The sequence below is a fragment of the Trachinotus anak genome, unplaced genomic scaffold (assembly GCF_046630095.1).
Source record: "Trachinotus anak isolate AG129_WGS33_773 ecotype Australia unplaced genomic scaffold, CSIRO_AGI_Tana_v1 ptg000007l, whole genome shotgun sequence".
Classification (NCBI taxonomy): Eukaryota; Metazoa; Chordata; class Actinopteri; order Carangiformes; family Carangidae; genus Trachinotus; species Trachinotus anak.
In genome coordinates this window covers 1-23,826 of record NW_027273858.1, presented here as the reverse complement: position 1 = coordinate 23,826, position 23,826 = coordinate 1, and the positions used below count along the sequence as shown (strand labels likewise).

At 43.2% G+C, this 23,826-nt stretch overlaps 1 protein-coding gene across 3 annotated transcripts; it reads right to left on the bottom strand.

The window, feature by feature from the left end:
* Positions 1–133: 133 nt before the first annotated feature.
* On the bottom strand, positions 134–22,991 carry LOC139622466 (uncharacterized). Of its 3 annotated transcripts, none has more exons than XM_071479768.1 (21): positions 22,008–22,991; positions 21,862–21,912; positions 21,416–21,624; positions 21,255–21,297; positions 20,927–21,052; positions 20,105–20,212; positions 19,797–20,015; positions 19,344–19,490; positions 18,788–19,036; positions 17,993–18,211; positions 17,702–17,848; positions 17,370–17,606; positions 16,985–17,167; positions 16,630–16,899; positions 15,861–15,965; positions 15,596–15,733; positions 14,937–15,044; positions 14,598–14,635; positions 11,865–14,340; positions 11,387–11,498; positions 134–2,255 (listed from the first exon to the last, which is right to left on the bottom strand). In XM_071479768.1, the coding sequence occupies exons 1-21, from the start codon at positions 22,710–22,712 to the stop codon at positions 2,206–2,208; spliced, it is 5,940 nt and encodes a 1,979-aa protein (XP_071335869.1). In that variant the 5' UTR covers positions 22,713–22,991; the 3' UTR covers positions 134–2,205. The 3 variants fall into 3 exon arrangements, with proteins under 3 accessions (XP_071335869.1, XP_071335867.1, XP_071335868.1); XM_071479766.1 differs by lacking the exon at positions 134–2,255 and adding an exon at positions 3,073–3,913; XM_071479767.1 differs by lacking the exon at positions 134–2,255 and adding an exon at positions 3,073–3,913 and having other exon boundaries at positions 20,105–20,209.
* Positions 22,992–23,826: the final 835 nt, after the last annotated feature.

The following is a 23,826-nucleotide window of genomic DNA, read 5'->3' as shown; positions in this document are numbered from 1 at the left end:
GAATAAGGTGCTGTTTCATTTTCAGAGTTTGGGATGTGATGTTTTTTAAAAGGAAAACCTTTGAGGTTCAGATGGTTTGAACTTCTTAAATGATACACAACTGAAAATAACAACAAACAGCAGAACAAATGAGTTCTGATTCATTTTAGAGAATTTTTATTAAATAAAAGGTGACTTCAGTATCAGACAATAGAAAAGTATTTACATTACATTACATGAACTCCTTTGGCAGATGCTTTTATCCAAAGCAACTTGCAAGTGAAGGACGACAGTAAAGCTACAGTGCAGAGGGAAACCTTCATGTAAGCATCATCAATTTAATACGTTCTGGGAGAAGGAAGTGCATCAAAAAAGCATTTACATCCTTTCTCAGCATCCAAACAGAGATCGGCCTCATCACCTCTGGCTGTGGAACATTTTTACAGGTATTTTTCTCTATTTTTGGACTTTTTTTTAAGACAGTGATTAATCGATTAATCAAGAAATCAATCAGCAGATCAAGTGATAATAAAGTAACAGTTTACACTTGTGGAGGATTTAATTGACATATTTTTGCTCGGTAGCTGTAAAGAAAGTTGCTTCAGTCTTTGTGCAGGTCTGTGCCCCGATGAACTTCTGTTGTAACATCTGACGATGCAGAATCACCTGCTGTAAAATATTCATGAACCAATCTGCTTCAGAAAGTTTAACTTCATGTCAAACATTCCCTCTTTCTACTTTAGTGCCCTTTAATTCAAATGAAGGCGTCCATATGTAAACAGAAACTTTACTGGCTGTGATCATTTATCCTGATGCACCTTCAGTAGAAGTGATGGGGACAAAATACACAGTCCAGTGGTGTATAAAGTGTATAATAGTATTTTCTCTAGTTTGGGCCAACAGACTTTTTAAGTCAGTCTTTCATTATAGAAAACACAGAAATGCTGTTTGTGTTCCTAAATATAACTTCTTCTTGGAGGATGATAAAGTGTTTCTGCTGTTATGAAAAAATATAAACCACCACCTGTTTTTTCACAATTTGTTGTGTTACAAGTTTTTACAAACAATTATAATCTTCTGTGTCTTTCTTGAAGGCAGCCATTGTTAGTGGAGAAAGTAAGTGAACCCTTGGATTTAATAACGGGTCGAACCTCTGTTGGCTCCTCGCAGACCTCCTGATCAGAGCTGCTCAGTGTTCAGGAGGAAGTTTAGACCCTTCTTCCTGAGAGCTGCTTCAACTCAGACATATTCTCAGGATGTCTGGTGTGAGCGGTTTTCTGAGCTCTCTGCTGGATTAAGGTCTGGGCTCTGACTGTCCAGTCCAGAAGGTGGATTTTCTTTGTTAGTAAATTTACTCTTGATGTTTAGGGGCACTGTCCTGCTCAATTAGCAGCTTCTTCTGAACTTGGACAGCCACCCTGACATCATCCTGGAGACACCTCGATAAATTTGTGAATTCACTTTCCTCTTGATGATATATATGTTTCATATGTTTTATGCTAATCAACTATTTTTGATGAAATCTCTTTTTGAGGCCGGGTTCACATCAGCTAACATCTCCTGTGAGTAATTTTACAAAGCGTCTCTAAGCCGCACGTCCAAATCCAGTTCGACTGACTGAACTCCAGTTGGCTTCTGCTGATTTCAAGGGGGTTGACAAGGGGTTCACATACTTTTTCCAACCTTCACTGTGAACGTTTGAATAATGTTTTCAATATGGACATGAACAACACAATTTGTGTTATAAGTTAAAATAGTGTGTTTGTCCATAATTGTAACTTAGATGAATATCTGATCATATTGTAAGACAAATTTATCTGGGTGGCGTTACTTGCAGGAAATACTGTGCGAATTGCACAGAGGTGGAGGACTGCATTAGGAGATTAATCAGGGCCCACCAGCTCATTTTTGTCCAACATCCCCAGAAAGTTCCCCTTAGATTAGAAATTTGCTACTTAGAAGGGTCTTAATTTCCACTTAATACTTAGTTCTGCTGTAAAGGCCGTAACGATCACACTGGTAAGAAACATATCACATGGAGATAAGCAGCACATTTTTAATTTGTCCCCTGATGAGACTGTAGGTTCTGTTGATGAAGCAAAGTTTCCTGTGGTGGTGTGGATGGAAAACCAAAACACAAAGACACACATTTTCTGATTTCTGTACATTAGAATGAAAGAGTCAGATTCTGTTGCAGCTCAGAGAAGTCTGATGTTTCGACAGTATTCAGGTCACGTCATGAGTTGAGTCATCCTGAGCTCCATCTTGACTGGAACCTGCAGACAAAACAAAGACTCACCTGGTCGGCTCCAACAGGTACAAAACAACCCGGAAACTTGAGTGGAGAATAAAGTGACCACATATACTACTGGCCAATAAAACACCATCATTATCTTCGTAACTCTCAGTGATTAAAGTTATCATGATTGTTATTGTAAATAGAGTGGATGTGTTTATTTTTATGAATAAATGTAAACTGAATGTAAGTCAGGCAGATTAATATCACTGGGTCAACATACATTGTGGCCAATAGATTTTGGTTTTGAACTACTGAGTTTTTAAAATAACACTATAGTGGCACCATTTAAAAAAGATGTAATTTTTTAAATTACAGTTGTAATGACTAAATAGAATCGGAAAAATGTTAGCGATATGATGAGTGAACTGGGAGTAAAACTGGTGAATATTTTGTTTGTCTTTTTCATTTTCATCAATGAACTGTTTTCCAACACAACATTTAACAGTACAAAGCCTGCACTTCACCTTATTTATATCGTTCTAACCTAATTTTGACTATACATTTTTACTGAAGTCATATTGCTCAGCACTAATTAAAAGCAAGACTTGACTGAATTATTTATTTCCAACCAAAAACAACATTGTTATTGCTCACAACCCACTTTTACTACAATCCCATTTCCCTTCAACAGTAACTCTGTATGTGCAACATTATAAAAACTGCCTCCACAAATCTGTCATATAACTAATAACTAATCAATATTAATAAAATATGTATTATCTTTTCTTAAAAATAATATCCATAACTGCAGGTGCTGACATCTTAGTCTTTAATGAACAAGAGACAACAGCAGATCAGCTGATATAGAGTTTATTGTTTCAATCAGACAAACAGGGATTAACAGTTAAACCTGAAGTTCCTACATGGTAAGCTTACAGTACAAAAACATGACAGGATGTTTTAAAGATGCAGTTTTATGAGAGTGAAAAGTCTTTGAAGATATTTGTTATTCTGCCTGGCTCTCGTTAGAAATTGAAGAGACAACATAAAAAACAACAGAAAAGAAGTGATACTCCTCTTAACTTTTCTCACAGGCCTTGTTCACCTCCAGCTCCCACTTCTCCAGAAAATCTTGAAGGTTCAGATTGAAAACGTCGATGCCTTTAGGGGATAGGTGGACACCATCGGCCCGGTACAAGCCTGTGTTTGTGCCACACCGAATATTGTCATGGGTCAGCGAAGTGCCGCCCAGCTCTGAGATGATGTTCTGGATCCTGCGATTCACTGTGGTTCGGATCAGATCGACTTCGTGGCTGTCAGTCGAGTGGCGCCATACCCTTCGAGGAAGGATGTTGGACCACACAAGGACACACTGGGGGAAGATGCTCCTCATGGAGGTCAGGTCCTTCTTTACAGAGGCGAGCAGGTCGGTGGGGCTGTCAGTGCTCAGGTCATTGCCACCCAGGTGCATGACAAGGACGTCTGGATTGGGCCAGGTGACCTTCAACTGGTGGAGCTGGGGCAGGAGCTGGGACCATGTCATGCCCTGGATGCCCTTCCACCAGATGGCCACCTTGCTGGGGTCCATGCCCAGCTGCATACCTACCTCCGGAGACTTGGCTCGAGACTCCGCCCAGTACACCAGTGAATGACCACATATCCAAACATTCCTGGGCTCGCTGCTGATCGGTTTACCTATAAATTTTAACACAATACACTTGTAAGATATAATGCCTTAAGAATCTTTTGCAATAGATGGTCCTAAACTCTCTTGCATCAGACTTCTAAAGCTAGGACTCTTCATCAGTCCCTGAGCTGGTTTCACAAAGACTGTTAGACTGGTCTGTGGACTTTTACAAGTTCTTGTTTTGCTCTTAGAATTGTGAAATGCTGTCATGTGAACTGCACAGCTGCACAAAAAATTTGAAATGGTCTTCTAGCACATCTGCAGTGGGCAAAATCCAAACATTCTGGAAGAATATGAACATCTGTCCACTGAACTCAGACATCTAGGTGAAATCTAGATGTCTTAGTCAGGAGAAATCTGAATGTTAGACTAAAGCCAGTTGATCTTTATAAAACCAGCTCCAGATTTTTAGAGGTCACCACTACCACATTTACCATTATTTCATTATTCAAAGTATTCTCTTCAAAATATTTTCTAATTTTTCAAAATCTGTTTTAATCATTTACCTTTGTTCTTTGTTTGGCGGACTTTGCCACATCTACATTTGATGTGTAACTGAAGAGAACTGTCTTATCTGTTAAAGCTCTCTAGCTCACTAAATCAATCATCATGTAACTGACAACAGTGATAATTACTGCATACACAGAGGTAATCATCAGGTTCTGTAGTTTACAGTTTGGCTCCTTTTGACGTAGTGACAACATAAATTCTAATAACTTTTACTAATGTAAAACCAAAAAAAAAAAAAAAAAAAAAACACAACCTACAGATCACAGAAAAGTGTTTGATAAATGTATCTTTTGAATATTTAATAACATCTATGCACCATGTTCAGTTTAATGTAATGATTTTAGTGACGGATGTGTAACTTGAGACCATTATATAGTGCTTTTTAATACAATCTTAAAAGATCAAAATAATCACCTACCTTCACTGTCAAGACAATAAATATTGTCATTCTGCAATGTTGAACTTTTCTGTTTCATTTTAAATCTTCCGGAACTTCAAAATAACACTGCATTTATGATTAAATACTTAACATCAAAGTAAAGATTTGGATAGCTCTGGAGGACTTTTAGCTGTGTATGCGTCCGTCTCCCTAGCTAAACGCTTAATTCACGGTATGTACATAACCCATTAGTCAATACTGGCTGCGCATGGAAATGTAACACACAACAAGGGTACCAACAAAAGCACTAATATCATTTGAATCCTGATATTATATCAATCTACACCAATACTTCAGTTTAAAAATGAATTGATAATTTCACTATATCCAAATCTTTTCTTTTAACCTGCCTCATTGCAAGTTTCTTTTAGTCTGAGATGAATTCCGGGTCCAGTATGTTGTTTATAGAATGTCAAATAATGGTTAACTGTGTGAAGCAATTTTTCACACATGGAAGTCACTACTTTGTAAAATGAAATTGTGTTGGACATTATAACTATAATTCAGGCCAAAAGGGCTTGACTATAAATATATATTGGGTTGAAAGCCACCCATTTAATGTGTCCCAAAATTAATATGCTTATGAAAGAGAGGAGTGAGTTGGCTTGATGTTGACTGGATGACGGAACGGCAAAAGTGTTCAAACACAGACTGAGCACAGTGTTTGTGCTAATTCAAAGACTAAACATAAGAAAAAAACAACCTAAAACTGTCGGGATAAATTGCCCAAGCCCTTGTTTCGGACAATATCTGTACAACCAATTACATACACCGTGTTATACATTTACAAATATCCACCTTGCTGAGAACCTCCGATCTCTGAACCTGCAGTTCTGTAGTGCCTGAATCCTCAACTCACATTCAGGTCTAACCTAAGTCTCAGTTTCAGTGATTTAACATCAACGAATGGGTGCAAAGCTAATATTTAATGGTCAATCTCTGAACAACTCTCAGATGTTTCACAGACTATAACGATCTCACACCGACTATTGTGAGGGTCCCATTCACAGGTAATTTGCTAAGCGATGAGTTACACTTACTTGGTGAACTTATTTAAAAGAATGCTAAATCTAGTCTGTGCACGCTCCTATGTATCACTCAAAAGTTATGGTTAAGAATAACCACTGTGACATTCAGAGATTGATCATATTCATTTATGTTAGGTATAGAGTTGACCACTTACCGTATTGATGATAGATTATCATTAAGTTGCGTCTGAAATTGCTAAAGCTAACGATATCCAGGTGACCCCTAAGAACGTTTACGTTTTCTACATTAGCTTCCTGAGCTAATGTAGACGGTTTCAGACTGAAATGAAAATGGAGGTCATGACCCTGAATTCTTCCGTTCCCAATTCACAGTTATTACATTATTGAGTTAAAAATACTGATGTGATATACTTAGTAGGAAAAACGTATCAAAAGGTGAAAAAAAAAAAAGCAAAAAAAAAATTTAGCTTGGACAAGATGTTACTTAATATTACTCAAATTATATTCTTTGAAGTAATCAGCCTAACATTCTGATTCTGTTTAATGCTTACAGAGTTGGCCATTTAATGTTAATGACAGACTATCAGTAAGTTTCATCTCACACTGTTAATGCTAAGGATAACCGTCAGACCCAACTCCTATCGTAAAAGCTCTATATGTTAGCTTCCTGAGCTAACATTAGTTTCACATACTAAGACAAACTAGTTCGACTCTGGTATATAATCTTCGGCAAAGCAGAAATGGTACATATATAGTAGCTGACAGACCTTTTCGGTTTTCAAAAACATAGTAATTGGCTACTGCTTATAAATTTGCCAGCTAAAAGTGAGAACTCTGCCTTGAGCTTAGAAGTGACCTCAGTGGTGTGGGAAAGTCCTTGGACACGTCAGCCTTACCTCTGTGACTCAGCCATGACCTGTGTCACTGACCATTCGAATTCGATGACTCTAACATGGCCTTGTGTTTAGCGAGTTGTTGATGTGAACTTGGATCCAAACACAGAAGACCCAACTGAAACTCAGCATGGACTTGAGGTTTGGTAACTTGATAACAACAATGTTTACAAATGTCACATACAGTAAAGTAAAAGTAAAATAAAATCCTTATCTGCTAGCATGCAACTGTGCCAGTTTAAGAGTTAGCGAGTTTGTAGTAGTGTAGTTGGGTATCCAAACTAATATCTACACTCTGGAACATGTTGGCACATCAGGAGCTGAGAAGAATTTACAGCTTTGCAGGTTTACAAATGTAGCCTTCTTATTTTGTGCTGATTTGTTCACATATGACATTCTGCCTCCACACTTCTAGTGTACTGTTTAAGGAGCTATTTGTAGGTCTTATTGCTATTTAGCTAGCGTTAACATTAACAGAGATTTACTCACCAGTCTTGGCAAGAGCTTCACCCCTTGTTGCATTCACAAGACATGAGGTTATAACAGATTTCTTCTAGGCAGCCTGCACGCTGCAGTGACTCGGTATCGGAATGTGATGAGATGGGCCTGAACAGGTTGTGCCTAGCTACTTAGTATGCCAACTTCAGCAGCAGAAAGGACGTTATATAATTAGCAAAACAAGACAGTTGCTTTCCTCTGCTAGAGAGAGCTCTGGGTGAGTTAAAGAATTAAGTCTGATGCTGAGCTCGCAATGTTTCTTCTAGACTTGTAGGTAAACAGCTGCTAATGTTGGCTATCTAGCAACAGCAAAACTTACACATAGCTCCTTTAGGGTGTAAAACATGTTGAAACTTCTTTCACTGAAAATGAATAAGGAAGGCTTTACGTTGCGTTGCCATGATTACCAGTAGTCTTCTAGGTCTGCTAAAACATCACTTTTCTGGATGTCCAGAAAACACATCTACACTTTTCTTAAACAGTACTGAGCAAGCTTGACTTACCCTTAACAGCTTCACTACAACCTGGCTCAAAGTCTTACCAAAGGAAAAGCAATATTCTTTATGTACAACACAAAATTCTGTCGACAAAAAAAATTAAACATTTGGAGAATTTCACTTTCTAGCAATGAACAACCTACATTAACTTGTAAAAAAAAATCTGAAGTCAAGCTGATCTAACAGCTTCAGTTATTCCAGGACAACTAAGGCCTTGAAGGAGAGAAGCTCAGTAAAACACTTGTAAGATTTTCATGAACACAGCTTACATTCCTGGTTAGCAAGTGAACCGAGTTCATGGACAAAATGCAAAATCTCTTAATACATAACCATTTTTATCATTTCACTGGATTGCCAGTTGAATGTTACAACTTAATGAAATTCTTCAAAAACTGAAATTATGTGATATAGTCATATAATTTACCAAAGTCAAGGTTCTGTAGCAATTCCATTCTTATAAATTACATGTAGAAATGGACAAAACCTGTTTACCTTCCAAACTTTCTTTATGGGTATGTTAGTCTTGGAATGGCCCTTACATTCTTAACACCTGGGCCACATCTCTTTCCTCACCTGTGCGTGACGTCTACCTTGCTGAACTGCTGAAACTACTGCCCATCACCTAATGTTCAGTTAGCTTTATGACATAATAGAATTATAGCCCATATAATGCATTTGTAGCCTTCACTTTCTCCTTTAATAACAGCTAAAATGGTTAAAAATATATATCGTGACAAGTGTCAGTTTTATGTAATGTTACTGGTATGATGTCAATATGCCATGAATAGATGTTTTCCCTGCCTATTTTTGCTGAAAACCAGATGCCTCAAGCATGAAAAATGAGCGAGGCGGTGAAACTCTAGATGACGTGCCACTGTAGCGCAGCTGTCTTCAGACTCAGGTCTCCGACAGGTTGTGTGGCTGTTCTAACCTGTAAACATGGCTGCTGAAATGAAAACCAAGACATTCTGCAACTGTCATACACAGGTGAGGTGAGGAGTGTGGCCCGGGCCCAACAATACAAACCTAGAGGTTCACATCTCTGTAATTCTTACTAGACTGTGCCTTCTGAACCTAAAGGCCTTCTGAGTCCTGGACCTGATCTGTTCCCAATGCAGTCAGCCACAAGCTGCACAAAATATGATGTACATGATGTCTTAAGTATTGTTTGAATGCATTTCATAGCTTTTTGTAGCAGACAATGTCAGCTACGTAACTAGTTGACATGAGAGAGCTGCTAGCCAACTCCAAGTATGAAGAGGTAGTACTTCGAAAGTACTACATACTTTGTGCTACCTCTTAGTACTACAAATAGTAGTACAGACTGAGCCGTTTGGTTTCTCCTTTATCTTGGTCTTCCTCCTACAATGTTGATCCTGGACGCTGAAGGGGAGTTCTAGGTTTATGTGAACAGGAGCATGTAGCAGGTTTGATATCTCTGTCTTTACAGTATTTTACAACAAACAGATCAAATCCAAAGTTATCAATTTAATTTTAAACTAGCTGTACTGTGTATACACTCAGTGGTCACCGTTCAAGCACAACTTCTTAGTTTTGGATACTGTGCTAAGATTTTCTTTGACTGAATGCAATGTTTGAGAAAATCCTTTAGCATCCTTTTCTAGTCAAAATCAAAGTATCCACCAGACCGTAGCTGTAGAGTGAAAAATGCTCTGTTGTTTATTAGATGGCTTTTATGACAGGCAGCAGTTCTAACAGGGATGCCACAGTCTGTCTCAAAGAGGATGTAATCATAACATACTGAAAAATAGTCCATTAACAGGATATAGATAGAAATACTGAGTATGAAGTCAGTGCTCGCTGCGCGACCAAAGGTGTCCCACAAATTCTGGGGACAAACCAACCCAACTTAAACAATATGACTTAGAATGAACAAGGACAAGCAGAAGCAGCTTCCATCAGTAATTTCAATTTTTAAAATTAACTTCAGTAAATCTTCTCATCAAGTTAATTTCCAATATTTTAGGGACTTCATCTTTTTGCTCTTCACTGACAGAGTGTCTTATTTACATTGCTGATGTTGAGACTGATTGTGTTCATATTCATCTTTCACACCTCTCAATGACAAGGACTGGAGGTATTTTGATTCCTATCCATTGTATCTTCACAAAATATTCTAGGCCTTGTAGTTTGGACAATCCCAATGCAACACAAACTATCCCACTGCATGTTGTGTTAAAGCCCAAGTATGACACTCACTGCTTGGTCGAGGGAGATGTCTGAAAAAGTGGGACGATGTACCAACTCAGTGACCACTGAGTATAACTGTAAGTAAGCTAGAAATAGCATACCCGGACCTAAAAAACTACCTTACTTGAAAGTGACATGTCTAGCTAACTACCAGGGCTGGATATCACACCTAAATCATTTTTTTGTAACTAACAGAAAAGTGTCTGGAATACTGAAAATTGTCAGGTACTCAAGTCTGTATCAAATACTTACTCAAATTTATAGTTTTGTTTACTTACACTTTGATTGTATAAAGTATGAAGAATTATATAGTGTTGGTTTTGGAACTGCAACTCAGGTATTGCATCAGCTCTAGTATTTAAATTTTCAAACAAAACCTAACCTTACTGCAAACAAATTTATCTTAACATCTCATAATCTCATCTGACTACATAGTGCTTTTGGACTCAGGTGGGTTTCTTTAAAGCTAGATACCAATGGAGTCATAATATGAAGAGGAAAAAAATGTTACTTTGTGGAGTTGGTATTGTAGTTGGCTTCTTTTCTTGATCGCTGGGACGAACCACTAGGCTTGGCTAACGTGTGCGATGGAAGGGCCGACTGACCTTTGTAGCGGGAAGAACGACTGATCTTTTTGTCACTGGAATTCACTTAAGACGTCTGGGTAAGCTTAAAGACAGCTTTATGACTCCGTGTCAAGGTGTAGCTGTATCTATGTGCAGAGGCTTCATTAATACGCCAGAAGTTCCATTGCAGGTGACCGCAACTTCTTAATAATGCAAACATGTTGGTGCTGCTAGACAAATGTATACTAGCAAAGCTAAATCCAGGATGAACCTTGCTGTGAAAATCCTTCTCTATCACAAAATGAAAAAGACACACCTTGATAAGGTGCAAGACATCCATGTAGCATTGTGGTGGAGCTACAACAATTAAGTGCAATCTTATGCTGAATTCTAAATCTGTTCCTTCCTTGCTGGAATTGATGAAATTGCAAGAACGCATTAACAGAGAAACATTATCTATCTTAGTACTAGAATGGTCTCTCACAGAACTGGGCTAATCAGACGTTGCTAATCATACGTATGCTTCAGGTAGATCTAGACAAAACTTTGCGACATTTCCATTATGTTATCCTTATCATATCTACCATGTCCATGTCCAGATAGGTGGCTAATCAAGTATCTTGTTAAAGGCTGGATAACTCTGGAAGATAGCAATCTATTTTATCCAACTCAAAGTACCTGTCTAGTTAAAGAAAACGAGGTGTTTAACTTTTGTCTTTAGTCCTAAAAGTAATATAAATGGCATGCAGCTGTAAAATGGTAACTTGAACATTTAGGTCTTTATAGCACACCAAGAACATAACCTTACTTGCAAATGTATGTAATTCAAAGACTGCTAGTTAAGTTTAATGTCTATGTAATTCAACAAGTTTTAATACCTGGGGAGATCAGTGTGCCATCCTTGTTCCTCTCTCCTTGTTTCTTGCGGGCTAGCATCTCCTGGTACTGCTGCTCCCTCTTTTCCATAATCCTCTGGTTATACAAATCCAGCTGCAACATGAACACAAACACCTTGTCAAGGCTTCATGCCAAGCTGTTGACACAGGGAGGTCTTCTATCATTTCTAAGGGGCCTACTTGTGTACAGTGTGTCTAGATATCCCAATGCATACATGCCGATAAGAAAATTGATCTATTTGGATTACTGACATATTCTCAAACAGATGCTTCAAAGACAAGAGGAATCAGTTATTCATCTCTCAGGAACTTTATCTCAGCTGACAGCAAGCAGTTTGTTACTCTTCTCTAATGAGTTTGTTTACTTTTCAATCTTGAGTACATCTACAAGTATTTGTTTACTTTTACTTTACTCAAGTTAAAGGTCACTACACTACACTAGTACCCCTCCTAAACATACCTTTTCCTTCTGCTTTGCCTTAATGTCGTCATCTGTCTCTGCTGAGGTCTGAGGACTGGAGGCTGATGGAGACTCTGTGGGTAAACTGAACTGGACTGATTTGACTGGTTTAGCTGGTGGCTGTACAGCAAGAGATTTAACTGTCTCTATAACCTTCAGACATCTGGCCACTGTTGTAGAGATGGCTGATTGGTCATTGCCTGCAGTACTCAATGTTGCTGGTGTTGATAATGGTGGTGTCTGTGTGACCATGGCAGTGGTTAAAGGCTGCAAAACACTGGAGGAGTCAAGGGATGGAGATGTAGGAGGCTGTCCAATAAAAGGTGGGACTGTATGACTTGTGGGTGGAGTGAAAGGAGGTTGACCAGGAGTTCGCCGGGGAGGAGGTCCAGGGGGAGGTCCGGGAGGAGACTGTGCTAGACGCCGAGGGGGAGGTCCAGGAGGAGGACCAGGTGGAAGTCCCGAAGGAAATCCAAATCTCTGGGGTGGTTGACCAGCTGTTGGAGTGCCCATGATGGGGATGGTGGAGCTCTCTTCTGGGGGAATCTGGGTGGGGACTCCAAGTGGCCAGTTGGTTGGTATAGGTGGATGTTGGTATTGAGCAGGTGGGGGGCCAGGAGGTGGTTTTGGAGAAGTGGTAGAAGATTCACTCCCTATAGTCTTGGTGAGACTCTGCAGCTGTTGCGCCTTTTTTAGCACCTCCAATTCCTGCCGGTCCAGGAATCCTTCATACTCCAAGACAGGTTTATGTCTGCTGAGTGGCTCCAAACTCGAGGACCTGACAGGGGAGGGGGAATGGATGTGATCAGACTCAACTGAACCTGTTCTACTTGTTCGTAGTTCTTCTCTTGGGGATGACAAAGTCTCTTTTTCTGTGGATGAGGATCTCGGGCTGTAGATGTTCTCCTGGGCACGGCTTGCCAGTTTGGACACATCTCCTGTACTCAGCTTCAGGCCAATCGTACGGAGCAGACTCTGGATCTTGTCATAGGGCTCTGTTGTGCTCTTTGGTTCTTCACTTGTTCTCTCTACTGAAGACCGCTTAGGGCTTAGTCGTTTTTTTTCCCCTTCTAGAGCTCGACTGCTGCTGGGTTGCTCTTGAGTGAATCCCACAATCCGAGAGAATCCCCCACAATCCTGAAGTGCTCGCTCATGAGGCAGTAAGTCATCATTAACACGAATGGGTTCTGATTTCTTTTCAGCGTCAACCTTTTTATTAAGCATGTCAAGGAAACGGTCCAGGGGTGGCTTCTCAGCTGGAGGTGAGTGACGTGGTGTTGTGTTCTTCAGTTTGGGAGAAGGGCTTCTAGGAGGTGGTTCTGTGGGAGAAGGAGGTCTGAAAGGGGGTAGGGAGGATGAAGTGGCACCAGTATGTGTCAAGGAAGGTTGGGTGGAAGCAGCTGACTGTGAAGAAGAGGAGGGACCATGAGGTTCTGGAGACTGGCTCCGTTTTACAGGGCGATATGGATCATCATAAGGTCGGTCTGTATATGCAGGGTCATAGTAGCGATCGTCATAGGGTTCATCATAAACATCGTAGCGATCAGTGTAACGGTGGCTGGCAGACGGGGGGGGGCCAGCATAGGGAGGTTCACCATATAGCCGACTTTCATAAGGGCGGTCGCCGTAAGGACGGTCACCATAAGGGCGTTCAGCGTAGGGGCGGCTGGCGTACGGACCACCATAGCGGTCACTGTACCGCCGATCTTGGTAAGGACTGTATGGCCGATCATAATAAGGATCATCATAGGGTTGAGGAGGACGATGGTGGTACTCAGGTCCCTCGGGTCGTTTCTTCAGGATGGACCTGACTGGTTTGTACTCAGTGAGTGGCACAGCAATCCTGCCATGATCGTAGTCTATGCAGGTCCTTTGTCCAGAGTCCAGCCCTCTGGGGTCTATGTCCACCAGGGACTTTTTGTAGGCAATCATCTCGTTCAGCTCCTCCAGCTCCCGCTTCTTCCTTGCCAGCTCGTCATCCATGACACCGCCACGCCTGGGAGGAGGGCTCAAGTCCCTCCTCCTCTTGTGACTATCTTCACGGTCTCTGCTGATTTTGCTTCTCTTCTTACTGGCCCTGTCTTTGCTACGTTCCCTGCTCCTGCTGCGGCTCCTGCTGGAGCTCTTGCTTCGGCTTCGGCTCCGGCTCTTGCTCCGGCTGCGACTCTTAGTGCGACTTCTGGTGTGCCTGTGTGACCTCTCTCGACTTTGCTTGTACCTGGTGCTTTTACGCTCACGGTCAATGCTGGAGCTACGTCTCCTTTTGATGACACGTCCAAACTGGTCTTTAGGTGGACTCCTGCTCCTGCTTTTACTCATACCCCTACTTCGACTCCTGCTCCTACTTCTGGTCCTGCTGCGGCCATATCTACGCCGAGTGACACTGTAATCCCGTTTGCTGATACTGGTCTTGCTGTCTTGCGCTCTAAGATTTTTCACCATCACTTTGAGTTTGTCTGTCTCTGGTTTTTCCTTCCTGAAATGTCAAAGTAAATAAGACATGTTATAGACAGATTTTTACATAGTTTGTATTTCTACATATCCTGTATAGGAGTGAATAAGAAAAAGGTCATTCAGTCAGAGCCTATTACATTTACATATAAATAGGTAAACATTTAAATTATATGAGACCAAGAACTATCTAGAACCCTATTAGACCATCCTGACCAGTCCAGAGTGTTCTTTTCTGCACTCCTGACAGAGATTAAATAATTAAATAAAATCTTAACTTACTCAGTGTCGTCTGAAGCTTTTGTTAGCTTGATGGTCATCTACCAAAGGAGATAAAAACCTATTAGATAAAGTCAGCAGTTACCTCTGCCAAAATGCACACAGGACTGGAAAATGAATCCTAAGATTAAATGAGGAAAAATATTTCGCACATAAATAGCAACATGCAGAAACAAATAGACCACAGCTTTTATTTTGTTAAAGCAGAAGAGTCTACAATCTTTACCAAGTGTGAATTCAGTTAAGAAAGACTGAAAAATGAATTAACAACAAAAACAGAAGAGTTAGCTCTTAATTTAATATCTATCGTATCTGTATAAATGTATAAACAGTCCTCCTTACCTTTCCTTTGTTTGTGCCGACACCACCAAGTTTCCGCACAGGGAGGAAAACGCTCTCTGTGTAACGTTTTATCCTGATGGCCTGGTCCCCCCCCTCCGCCGTTTCATGCTTGGATAAACAATAATAAAAAAAAGTTTTAGTCTGAAATATTGAAGATAAAATAAATAACACAACCCAGGACACTTGATTTAGCCATTAGGGTGTCAAGTCCTACATCCTCTACTGGAGAGCATAATAAAAAACTACCTGAGACAAACTCTACAGACCATCTGGATGGAGTGCTTGCTCACTGCTGATTAGAACGAGGTGCATCTAATTAATGCCTTTTCACTTTTAAAGATTGTGAATAGACATTAGAAAATGGCAAATCAGGATGTTAAACTCTTTGACTCAAGACCACTGAAAACCTTGAACCTGGATAACAACACTTCACATATATAGAGACTTTCCAGGAAGTTAGAAGGCACTTCTTACCTGACATTAAAATGCCATTCAGTAAAAGAGGGAAAATATGACGCGGACCTTTGAATGCTTTCAACAAACTCCTCTCCTTCCTTGTCCTGAGGTAACGGAACTCTCTACCGTACAACTCTTGTAAAAGTGCCTCATCTGTCAAACCGAATCAGGTGAGGAGGAAACAAAGGGTGAAGAGGACTCACCGGGACAACGCTGAACTCGACCTTCTCGTTCAGCTCCAGTTTCTTCTTCTCAATCACCTCTGACATGTGGAAGAACAGCTGGGGGTTCTGAGTGCACTTGATGAGTCCGGAGTTCTCCGAGAACTCAATCACAATGCCCTAGACAGAAAAACATCACATCAGACACACTGGTTTATTTCTGCAGCTGCTCTGTAAACCAGGTTATTTAGTTTTCAAAACTGTGGCTCAGAATAATATAAGCGCATGGTTGTTTTAAAAGTCTCACATGTCGACGTTGTTCAGTCGACTCTTCGAAGGAGTCGGGGAGAATTTCCACGTAGGTCGCTCGTTCCTCTTTGGTCTCCTGATGGGTGGCGATGTTGAAACGCACCTAAACAAATCAGACACAGAATCAGAAATTTAACACTGAAACAAACGAGTCAGACATACATTTGCATCCTTACACGACCACAGACTCTACATAAATATTATGTGAAACGTTGCAAAATTAGATATGGTTTCAATCACTGCTGAGAACCACCAGCTGGAAATCTGCAGGCAGTGGCACCTTAAACCTCACTATTCATATGAGCTGGTGTTGTGTGAGCTGACAGTGAAGTCACCACCTGGAGCTGCTTTACTAAAGCAGTTAACGTTAGTATTAGCAGCAAATACTTCAGCACACTGGCTCCGACATGTACTTCAGTGAAAAACAGATTCTCTGTGTGGACGGGCTAATACGGTATATCCAGTGTATCCAGTCTGTAGGATCACCATGGTTTAAGACTTAAGACATTTTTATGTCACACAGAATGTGATTTACACCAGTTCCATGATCGTACTGATATGAAGAAATGAAAGTTCTCGATAAAAACCAGTGGGGGTGATACGACTTACAATTATTTACTATACAGATAAAACACCCACAACCTACTGATTATCACAATTAAACATCCATATACTGCCACTGTTTTTTAAATCACACAGACAAAATGATTTATCCATAAATATAAATAAGAGGAGGCTGCACCTGTGCTGCTGGGACAGACTCTCACCTTGTCTCCGTCCAGCATGGTGGCGGTGGTCAGCAGGTCTCTGCGCCCGAAGGGAAGTTGTTTCTGCTGACCGTCGATGGTCATTACCAGTCGGCCCATTTCTGGGTGTGGTTTGTCTCCAGTTCCACCTTCAGCCTGCCGCTCCTTCTTCACCTCATCCTCTTTCTCCTTTTTCATCTGCATCTTTAACTCCTCTCCTCCCACTCTGTCAGGTTCTCCTGCTGCTTCTTCTTCCTCATCTTCATTCATTTTCTCCATTTTTATTTTTACCTGCATGAAGAAAAACATATATTTAATTCATATTTTTACCAAATCAGGGTTTTCAGGGCTGCAGCCATTTGTTTGTTTTTTTTACCTGTCCAAACGTCTGCTGGTCCCCAGAACTTGCTCTCCACTCCCCCTCGTTCTCCTGCAGCTCCTTCTTGATCTCCTTGCGTGGATTTTTGGAGATGGCTCTGAGGACGGTGCCGTCGAATCGCTCTTTGCTGATGTCATCCTTCGTGTCAGGGTCTCTAATTTTGAAGCCGAGTGGAGTCCACTGCAGAAGAGAAGGAAAACCAGCAGGAAGGATGAAAACAGACAGTCAACTGGTTTCATGTGATTCATTATAATTTATATAATAATTATAATATATTATAATTATAATTTTATACGATTCAAACTGGTTTAAAAGTTCTGCAGTGAGATTTTTAGTGACTGTGTGACTGACATGAATCTGATTTCACTTGTCTGTTTCTCACCTTGTCTTTTGCAGCTGCCAGCACCGCCGCCACCTCCTCCTTCTTCTTCCTCTCTGTCTCCTTCTCTCGCTCCTCCTCCTCCATCCTCTTCCTCTCCTCCTCCTCTAGCTTCCTCCTCTCCTCCTCTTCCCGTTTCTTCTTCTTCTCTTCCTCCTCTCGTCTCTTTTGCTCCTCCAGGATTTTGTCCTCGATCCTTTTTGTCCTCCTCAGCCTGATTGCTCTCTTCTCTGACTTCACCTGCGGAGACAGAAAAAAACGACATTGTCAGGACATGAAACTCATTCACTTCCTGTCCTCTGTGTTTCAGCAGCTTCGGTCTCTGGCAGACTCACGATGGCCATGGTGAACTCCACCTCCTTGTGGATGTCGTCGGCGTTGAACTCGGTGTCGCTGAAGTTCTCACAGATGTCGAAGTGAAGCTCGCCGTGCTCCTCCGAGTTGACGATGCCTTCATCAGCACCCAGGTAGGTGATGATGCCCTGAAACACAGTCACACCTGAGGAGCTGGACACAGATGACGTGAACTTCTTCACATTAGATTCACCGACTCCAGTCAGAGAGAAACAGATCAGGTACAGAACAACACAGACACAGGTGACAGGTGATCAGGGAATGAGTCTTACCAGCTCTCGCTTCTCTTTGGTGTAGCTGAAGGTGAAGGGGATTTTGGGTTTGATGTTGGCCGCCCTCCTCTTCCTGGTCACCATGTCCACCAACAGGTTGATCAACACGTGGTCGTTCTTCAGCAGCGTCACGCCACAGTCCCGGTGGTCGAAGGTCACGTTGGTCCTGACGGGGCCGATGTTGGCGTGGATCTGACCCGGGTAACCTGGCAGGACGGGCTGAACACAGAGTGAGATCGTCACACTCCAGTCAGAGAGACGTACCAGTGGATTTTGTTTCCTTTAAAACAGTAAATTAAACTTCTTCTGCAGCTCTGTTGGTGTTAATTCATTTCACATTGAATAATTAAATAAGTAGAGTCTCCACCTCCTGGATGTTTCCTCCACCAACCAGCCAAGCAGCAGGAAGTGTTTTTGCACAGCATTCTGATGTCACAGTGAAGTTGACCTTTGACACTCGGATATAAAATGTCATTTGAGTTGAGTTGTGTCATAATTAGTTTATGAATTTATAAGTTATGGCCAAAACCTTGTTTAGTGAGGTCACAGTGACCTTTGACCAACAAAACCTAATCAGTTCATCCTTGAGTCTGAATGAAGGTTTGTGCCAAATGTGAAGAAGTTGTGTCAAGGCGTTAGATGGGAAAAACATCGTGCCTCTGGCTCTGACTGTCGCCGGCGCGACGAATAAAAACTGGTTTGATTTTACCAACAAGTGAAGCCTGAGTTGGTTCAGAGCAGCGACGCGACCTGAACACTTCCCCCCACGTCACTGACACGGCACTGATCGCTCACCGTGGGCTCGATGATGGGCTGGCTGACGATGCCCTCGTACAGCTCCGTGTCCAGCTTCATGTTGGGCCCCAGCTCCAGCTTGACGTTGGCCTTCCCTTTGAGCAACCTGGACGAGTCTCCGTCACCGTCACTAACGTTCTCTGCCTCGGACTCCACCTCCTCGGCGGAGCCGACGGTGGCGTTGCAGAGCGTCAAGAGGAGTGGCTCTTTTACTCGCCGGATCCTGATCGCCCGCTTCCCTGTTTTCAGCTGATAGAAAACAAAACACAAAACGTTTCAGAATAAAAACTAAACTTTTTTCAACCAGAAGAAAAAAAATCTAGATTTTTGTTCCACAACTGAAGCTGAAGTGATGAGTTGATTAGTTGAAATCCAAAGTGAATTTTGGATGTTTGTCTGAACCTGAATCTGTCGGCAGGTGACGTTTCACTGTGACATGATGTGAATTAAACAGTTGATGAACAAAATCATCATCAACCAATCTGATAATAAAAATATTATAGAGACTCATCTTTTATTACAGTGTGAGGTTAAGACTAAAACGCGGCGTCCTCACCATGATGACGGTGAACTCGACCTCCTCGTTGACGTCCTCGGCGGTGAACTCAACATCACTGAAGTTTTCTTTGGTGTCGAAGGGAAGCTCGCCGTGTTCGTCCGACTTGATGATGCCTTCGTTGTCTTTCAGGCTGATGATGACGCCCTGTCAGGAGGATCCAGATTTAAAAGACAAAGTTTTTTTTTTTTATCCAGACGAGAAATGATCCTGATACATCTGAGACGTTCTGAACAAATGGACTCTCCCTGCTGAATGAAGAGATCTTGTGAACTTGATCGACTTCCTGAGCCACGACACAAACCACAGGTTACTGCACTTTAAAATAATAAATCACCTACGAGCTCATTAGAGCTCTTTATCTGGACACTTTCTACAACGTTATTTCACCAGTGTAAAGACCCTCGTCAGACCGTTACTGATCAGTAAGACGAGCAGCAGATCAGGTCTGACCTTCTCCCGAGCCTCCTTGGTGTGGCTGAAGGTCGCGGGGATCTTGGGTTTGATGTTGGTGGCTCTCCTCTTCTCGGTGACGATGTCGGTCAGCAGGTTGATGAGCACCTGGTCGTTCTTCAGCAGCGTCACCGTGCTGTCCTTCCTGTCGAACGTCAGGTTGGTCCTCAGGGGCCCGATGTTCACGTGGACCTGACCGGGGTACTGACGCTCCCCGGGCTGCATCACAACAGGACCAACAGGGTCGGCAACAGGAAACAGGAAGCAGGACGAGGTCCAGGAGATAAAGCGTTAAAGTCGACACTGACCTGAGGCTCCATGATGGGCTGACTGACCACGGCCTCGTAGATCTCTGTGTCCACATTCTCTGTTCCACCCGGAGCCACTTTCACATCCGTCGCTATCAGACTGTTCTGCTTAGAAACGCAAACAACAACCATATTCAAATTTACATCTAAACACCGAGCACAGGTGGAACAGTCGTGAAATCAGAGTTTTCTTTGTATAAAACAGGAAGAAGAAAAGATCAAAACCAGGGTTTAGACCTGGAGAAACTTTAAATATTGATTTGAACATTTTACTCAGTGTAGAGTCAGATGGAAACCTGAAGCTGCAGACGTGAAACAAACCTCAATAATGACAATGATGTTACACAAAGATGAATAAACAATCTGAATCCACAGTGAACACTGAAAACATACTGCGTCTAAAATTCCGAACATCAGGATGTAAAATCTGAGATGAGATGACGAATATTTATTTATTTCTCCCACATTATGGAAGAAAATAATTAACTATTTGATTAAAAAAATAAAAACATGAGCCTTCAGTTAAAGTCTGATACATTTACTGAAATTAATATTTAGTCAACATTTTAGTGTCTTTTCACTAAAAAAAACATCTGTGGATTCATGAAAAACTTCAGCTCAGACAAAAGAAAATGTAGATTGTTCACTGAAAAAGAAAAGTGTGTCTGAGGTTGTTCGATAGAAATATTGTTTTATTCTCTTTTATGTTGTGTTGTTTTTATGTTTTTTTTCTGTGTTTTACTAAATTATCATCTTTAGTCTTTTTGCTTGTTTTGTTATAAACATGTTTTTGTGGGACGACCATCAGGAGGCTCGTCTCACCTTCTCCTTGCAGGCGGTGAAGTGAACTCTGACCCCGGGCGTCATGGCTTTGGGGTTTCCAAAGAAGGCGTCGAAGCTGAAGGTGAACTTCTCCAGATCTTCTCTCTCGATGTAGCCGAACGTTGGCTGAGGATCAGAGAGAGAGGGAAACTGTTCACTGACAGAACCTGGACCTGGACCTGGACCTGGACCTGGTAAACAGGATTTTCTCTCTCTCTATTGGATTTTTCACATTGAACTGAACCTGTTTTGTGTCGCTCTGCACTCATTTCATAAACTAAACAATCATTTCCAGATTTATTGATTATTTATTTAGACTCTTCCTCACCCCGATGAAGGAGATGATCCCTGTGGACCTGCCTGGAGGAGGCCTGAGGACACACACACACACACACACACACACAGGACCAGTGTGTTTATATCAACATTTACACCTGTCATCATGAATAACATGACACTCGACGCACAAAGACAACAAACAGCACCTACTTATCAAACGTGCGTTTTCCCAGCAGGCCGAGGGCCTTGGCGGTCTTGTTGGGTTCGGGTTTAGGTTTGGGTTTGGGTTTGGGTTTGGGGGCGGCGGCAGCAGTGGGGGGGTCAGCAGCAGGTGTTTTGGCGACAGCTGGTTCCTCTGTGGGTTTTTTAGTTTCACCTGAAGTCGACTCAGAAGCCGGAGCTGAAATCAAGGCTTTGATCTGAGAGACAAACAAACACAATAATGACAAATACAGACATAAAGACAGGAGACAGAAAACATGTGATTTATACTGTAAAGCACAGGCTGCGGAGGCCACCACCCTGGTCTCATTATGAGGAACAGGTTATTTAATTAACACCATAAACGGTGGAGACTTCTCCTCTTTAAACTCGGAACTGCTCCTCCGCAGTTACCTGTCAGGTAACATCGACACCTGGCCCGGGGCTGTACTCACCCACTCGGGCTGGTCCGGGGGCGGGTTCGGCATCGGTTCCTCCACAACAGGCTGGAGACACCGGAGAAAAGGGTCAGAGCTGAACCTCCGGACAGAGTCATCGATCCTGTCTGAATCTGATCAATATCCAATCACACATCACTCACCTCTCCTGTCCAGCCGGGGGGGGGGTAGGCCGGGAACCCGAACGGAGGGACGCAGGTCGGAGGGGGTACAGGAGGCACCGGCCCGTAGACTGCGGGGTCCGGGGGAGGAACGGCCACGGGAGGGGGGATGGCCGGTGGGGGTACAGGTGGCACAGGTCCGGGGGGAATAGGCTCGGGTCCCCACGGTTCAGGAGGACCTTCGGGATCCCAGCCCGGGGGTCCCCAGCCGGGAGGGGGGAGAGGCTTCTCGGGTCCCCAGTCCTCGGGAGGTCGCCTCCAGTCTTCGCGGGGCAGCCTCCAGTCGTCGGGGTGTGGAGGCCTCCAGTCGTCGGGGTGAGGCCCCCATTCTTCTGGGGGAGGCAGCCAGTCGTCGGGGTGAGGCCCCCAGCCCGGCGGTGGCGGTCCTCTCGGCCCCCAGCCCGGAGGCGGAGGCCCTCTCGGGTCCCATTCTGCAGGCGGCGGTGATGGTCCCCAACCTCCCGGGGGCGGAGGGCCCCAACCTCCCGGCGGCGGAGGGCCCCATCCTCCCGGCGGCGGAGGGCCCCATTCATCGGGCGGGGGAGGCCATCCATCAGGCGACGGGGGGCCCCAGCCTCCAGGCGGAGGAGGGCCCCACCCTGGCGGACCCATGTCGAACGGAGGACCGTCGTCACCCGGCGGACCCATGGGAGGGCGACCCCTCGTCGGTCCCCGTCCTCGTCCCATTCCCTCCCCGGGCGGGCGGCCTCCGGCCCGGGAGCTGAGCGGCTGAAGGAGCGGCCGAGCTAGCTGCTAATCACCGACACCGCCGGGCTCAGGGGAAACTCATCCGGTAACTCGACGGGTCCGTTTCTCTTAGTGTCTGAACTTCACACACTGCGGAGGAACTGAAACTAATTCAGACATTTTCTGCAGAAAACTGAGAATTTTGGTCCAAATTCTACAAAAACAGACCGAAGTGTTTCCGTCCTTCTTCTTCCTGTTTCAGTTTAATGGCGGCGAACAAAGTTTAGACTCTTTAGCGCCGCCAACGGACAGGAAGACAGAGAGAGAGAGAGAGAGAGACACAGAGAGACACAGAGAGACACAGAGAGAGAGAGAGAGAGACACAGAGAGAGAGAGAGAGAGAGAGAGAGAGAGACAGAGAGACAGAGAGAGAGAGAGAGAGAGACACAGAGAGACACAGAGAGACACAGAGAGAGAGACACAGAGAGAGAGAGAGAGAGAGAGAGAGAGACACAGAGAGAGAGAGAGAGAGAGAGAGAGACACAGAGAGACACAGAGAGACACAGAGAGAGAGAGAGAGAGAGAGACACAGAGAGACACAGAGAGACACAGAGAGAGAGAGAGAGACACAGAGAGAGAGAGAGAGAGAGAGAGAGAGAGAGACACAGAGAGAGAGAGAGAGAGAGAGAGAGACACAGAGAGACACAGAGAGACACAGAGAGAGAGAGAGAGAGAGAGAGAGAGAGAGAGAGACACAGAGAGACACAGAGAGAGAGAGAGAGAGAGAGAGAGAGAGAGAGAGAGAGAGACACAGAGAGAGAGAGAGAGAGAGAGAGAGAGAGAGACACAGAGAGACACAGAGAGACAGAGAGAGAGAGAGAGAGAGAGAGAGAGAGAGAGAGAGAGACAGAGAGAGAGAGAGAGAGAGACACAGAGAGAGAGAGAGAGAGAGAGAGACACAGAGAGACACAGAGAGAGAGAGAGAGAGAGAGAGAGAGACAGAGAGAGACACAGAGAGAGAGAGAGAGACACAGAGAGACACAGAGAGACAGAGAGAGAGGAGAGAGAGAGACAGAGAGAGACACAGAGAGAGAGAGAGAGACACAGAGAGACA

What these genes read in the sequence shown, in the direction of transcription:
- LOC139622466 (XM_071479766.1), bottom strand. Translation starts at nt 22,712, where the DNA reads ATGGGACGAGGACGGGGACCGACGAGGGGTCGCCCTCCCATGGGTCCG. An exon ending in TCACCGCCTGCAAGGAGAAG is followed by an intron (nt 20,213 to 20,926) that starts GTGAGACGAGCC and finishes TGCGTTTCTAAG; the next exon opens with CAGAACAGTCTGATAGCGAC. An exon ending in CGACTGAACAACGTCGACAT is followed by an intron (nt 15,734 to 15,860) that starts GTGAGACTTTTA and finishes TTTTCTGTCTAG; the next exon opens with GGCATTGTGATTGAGTTCTC.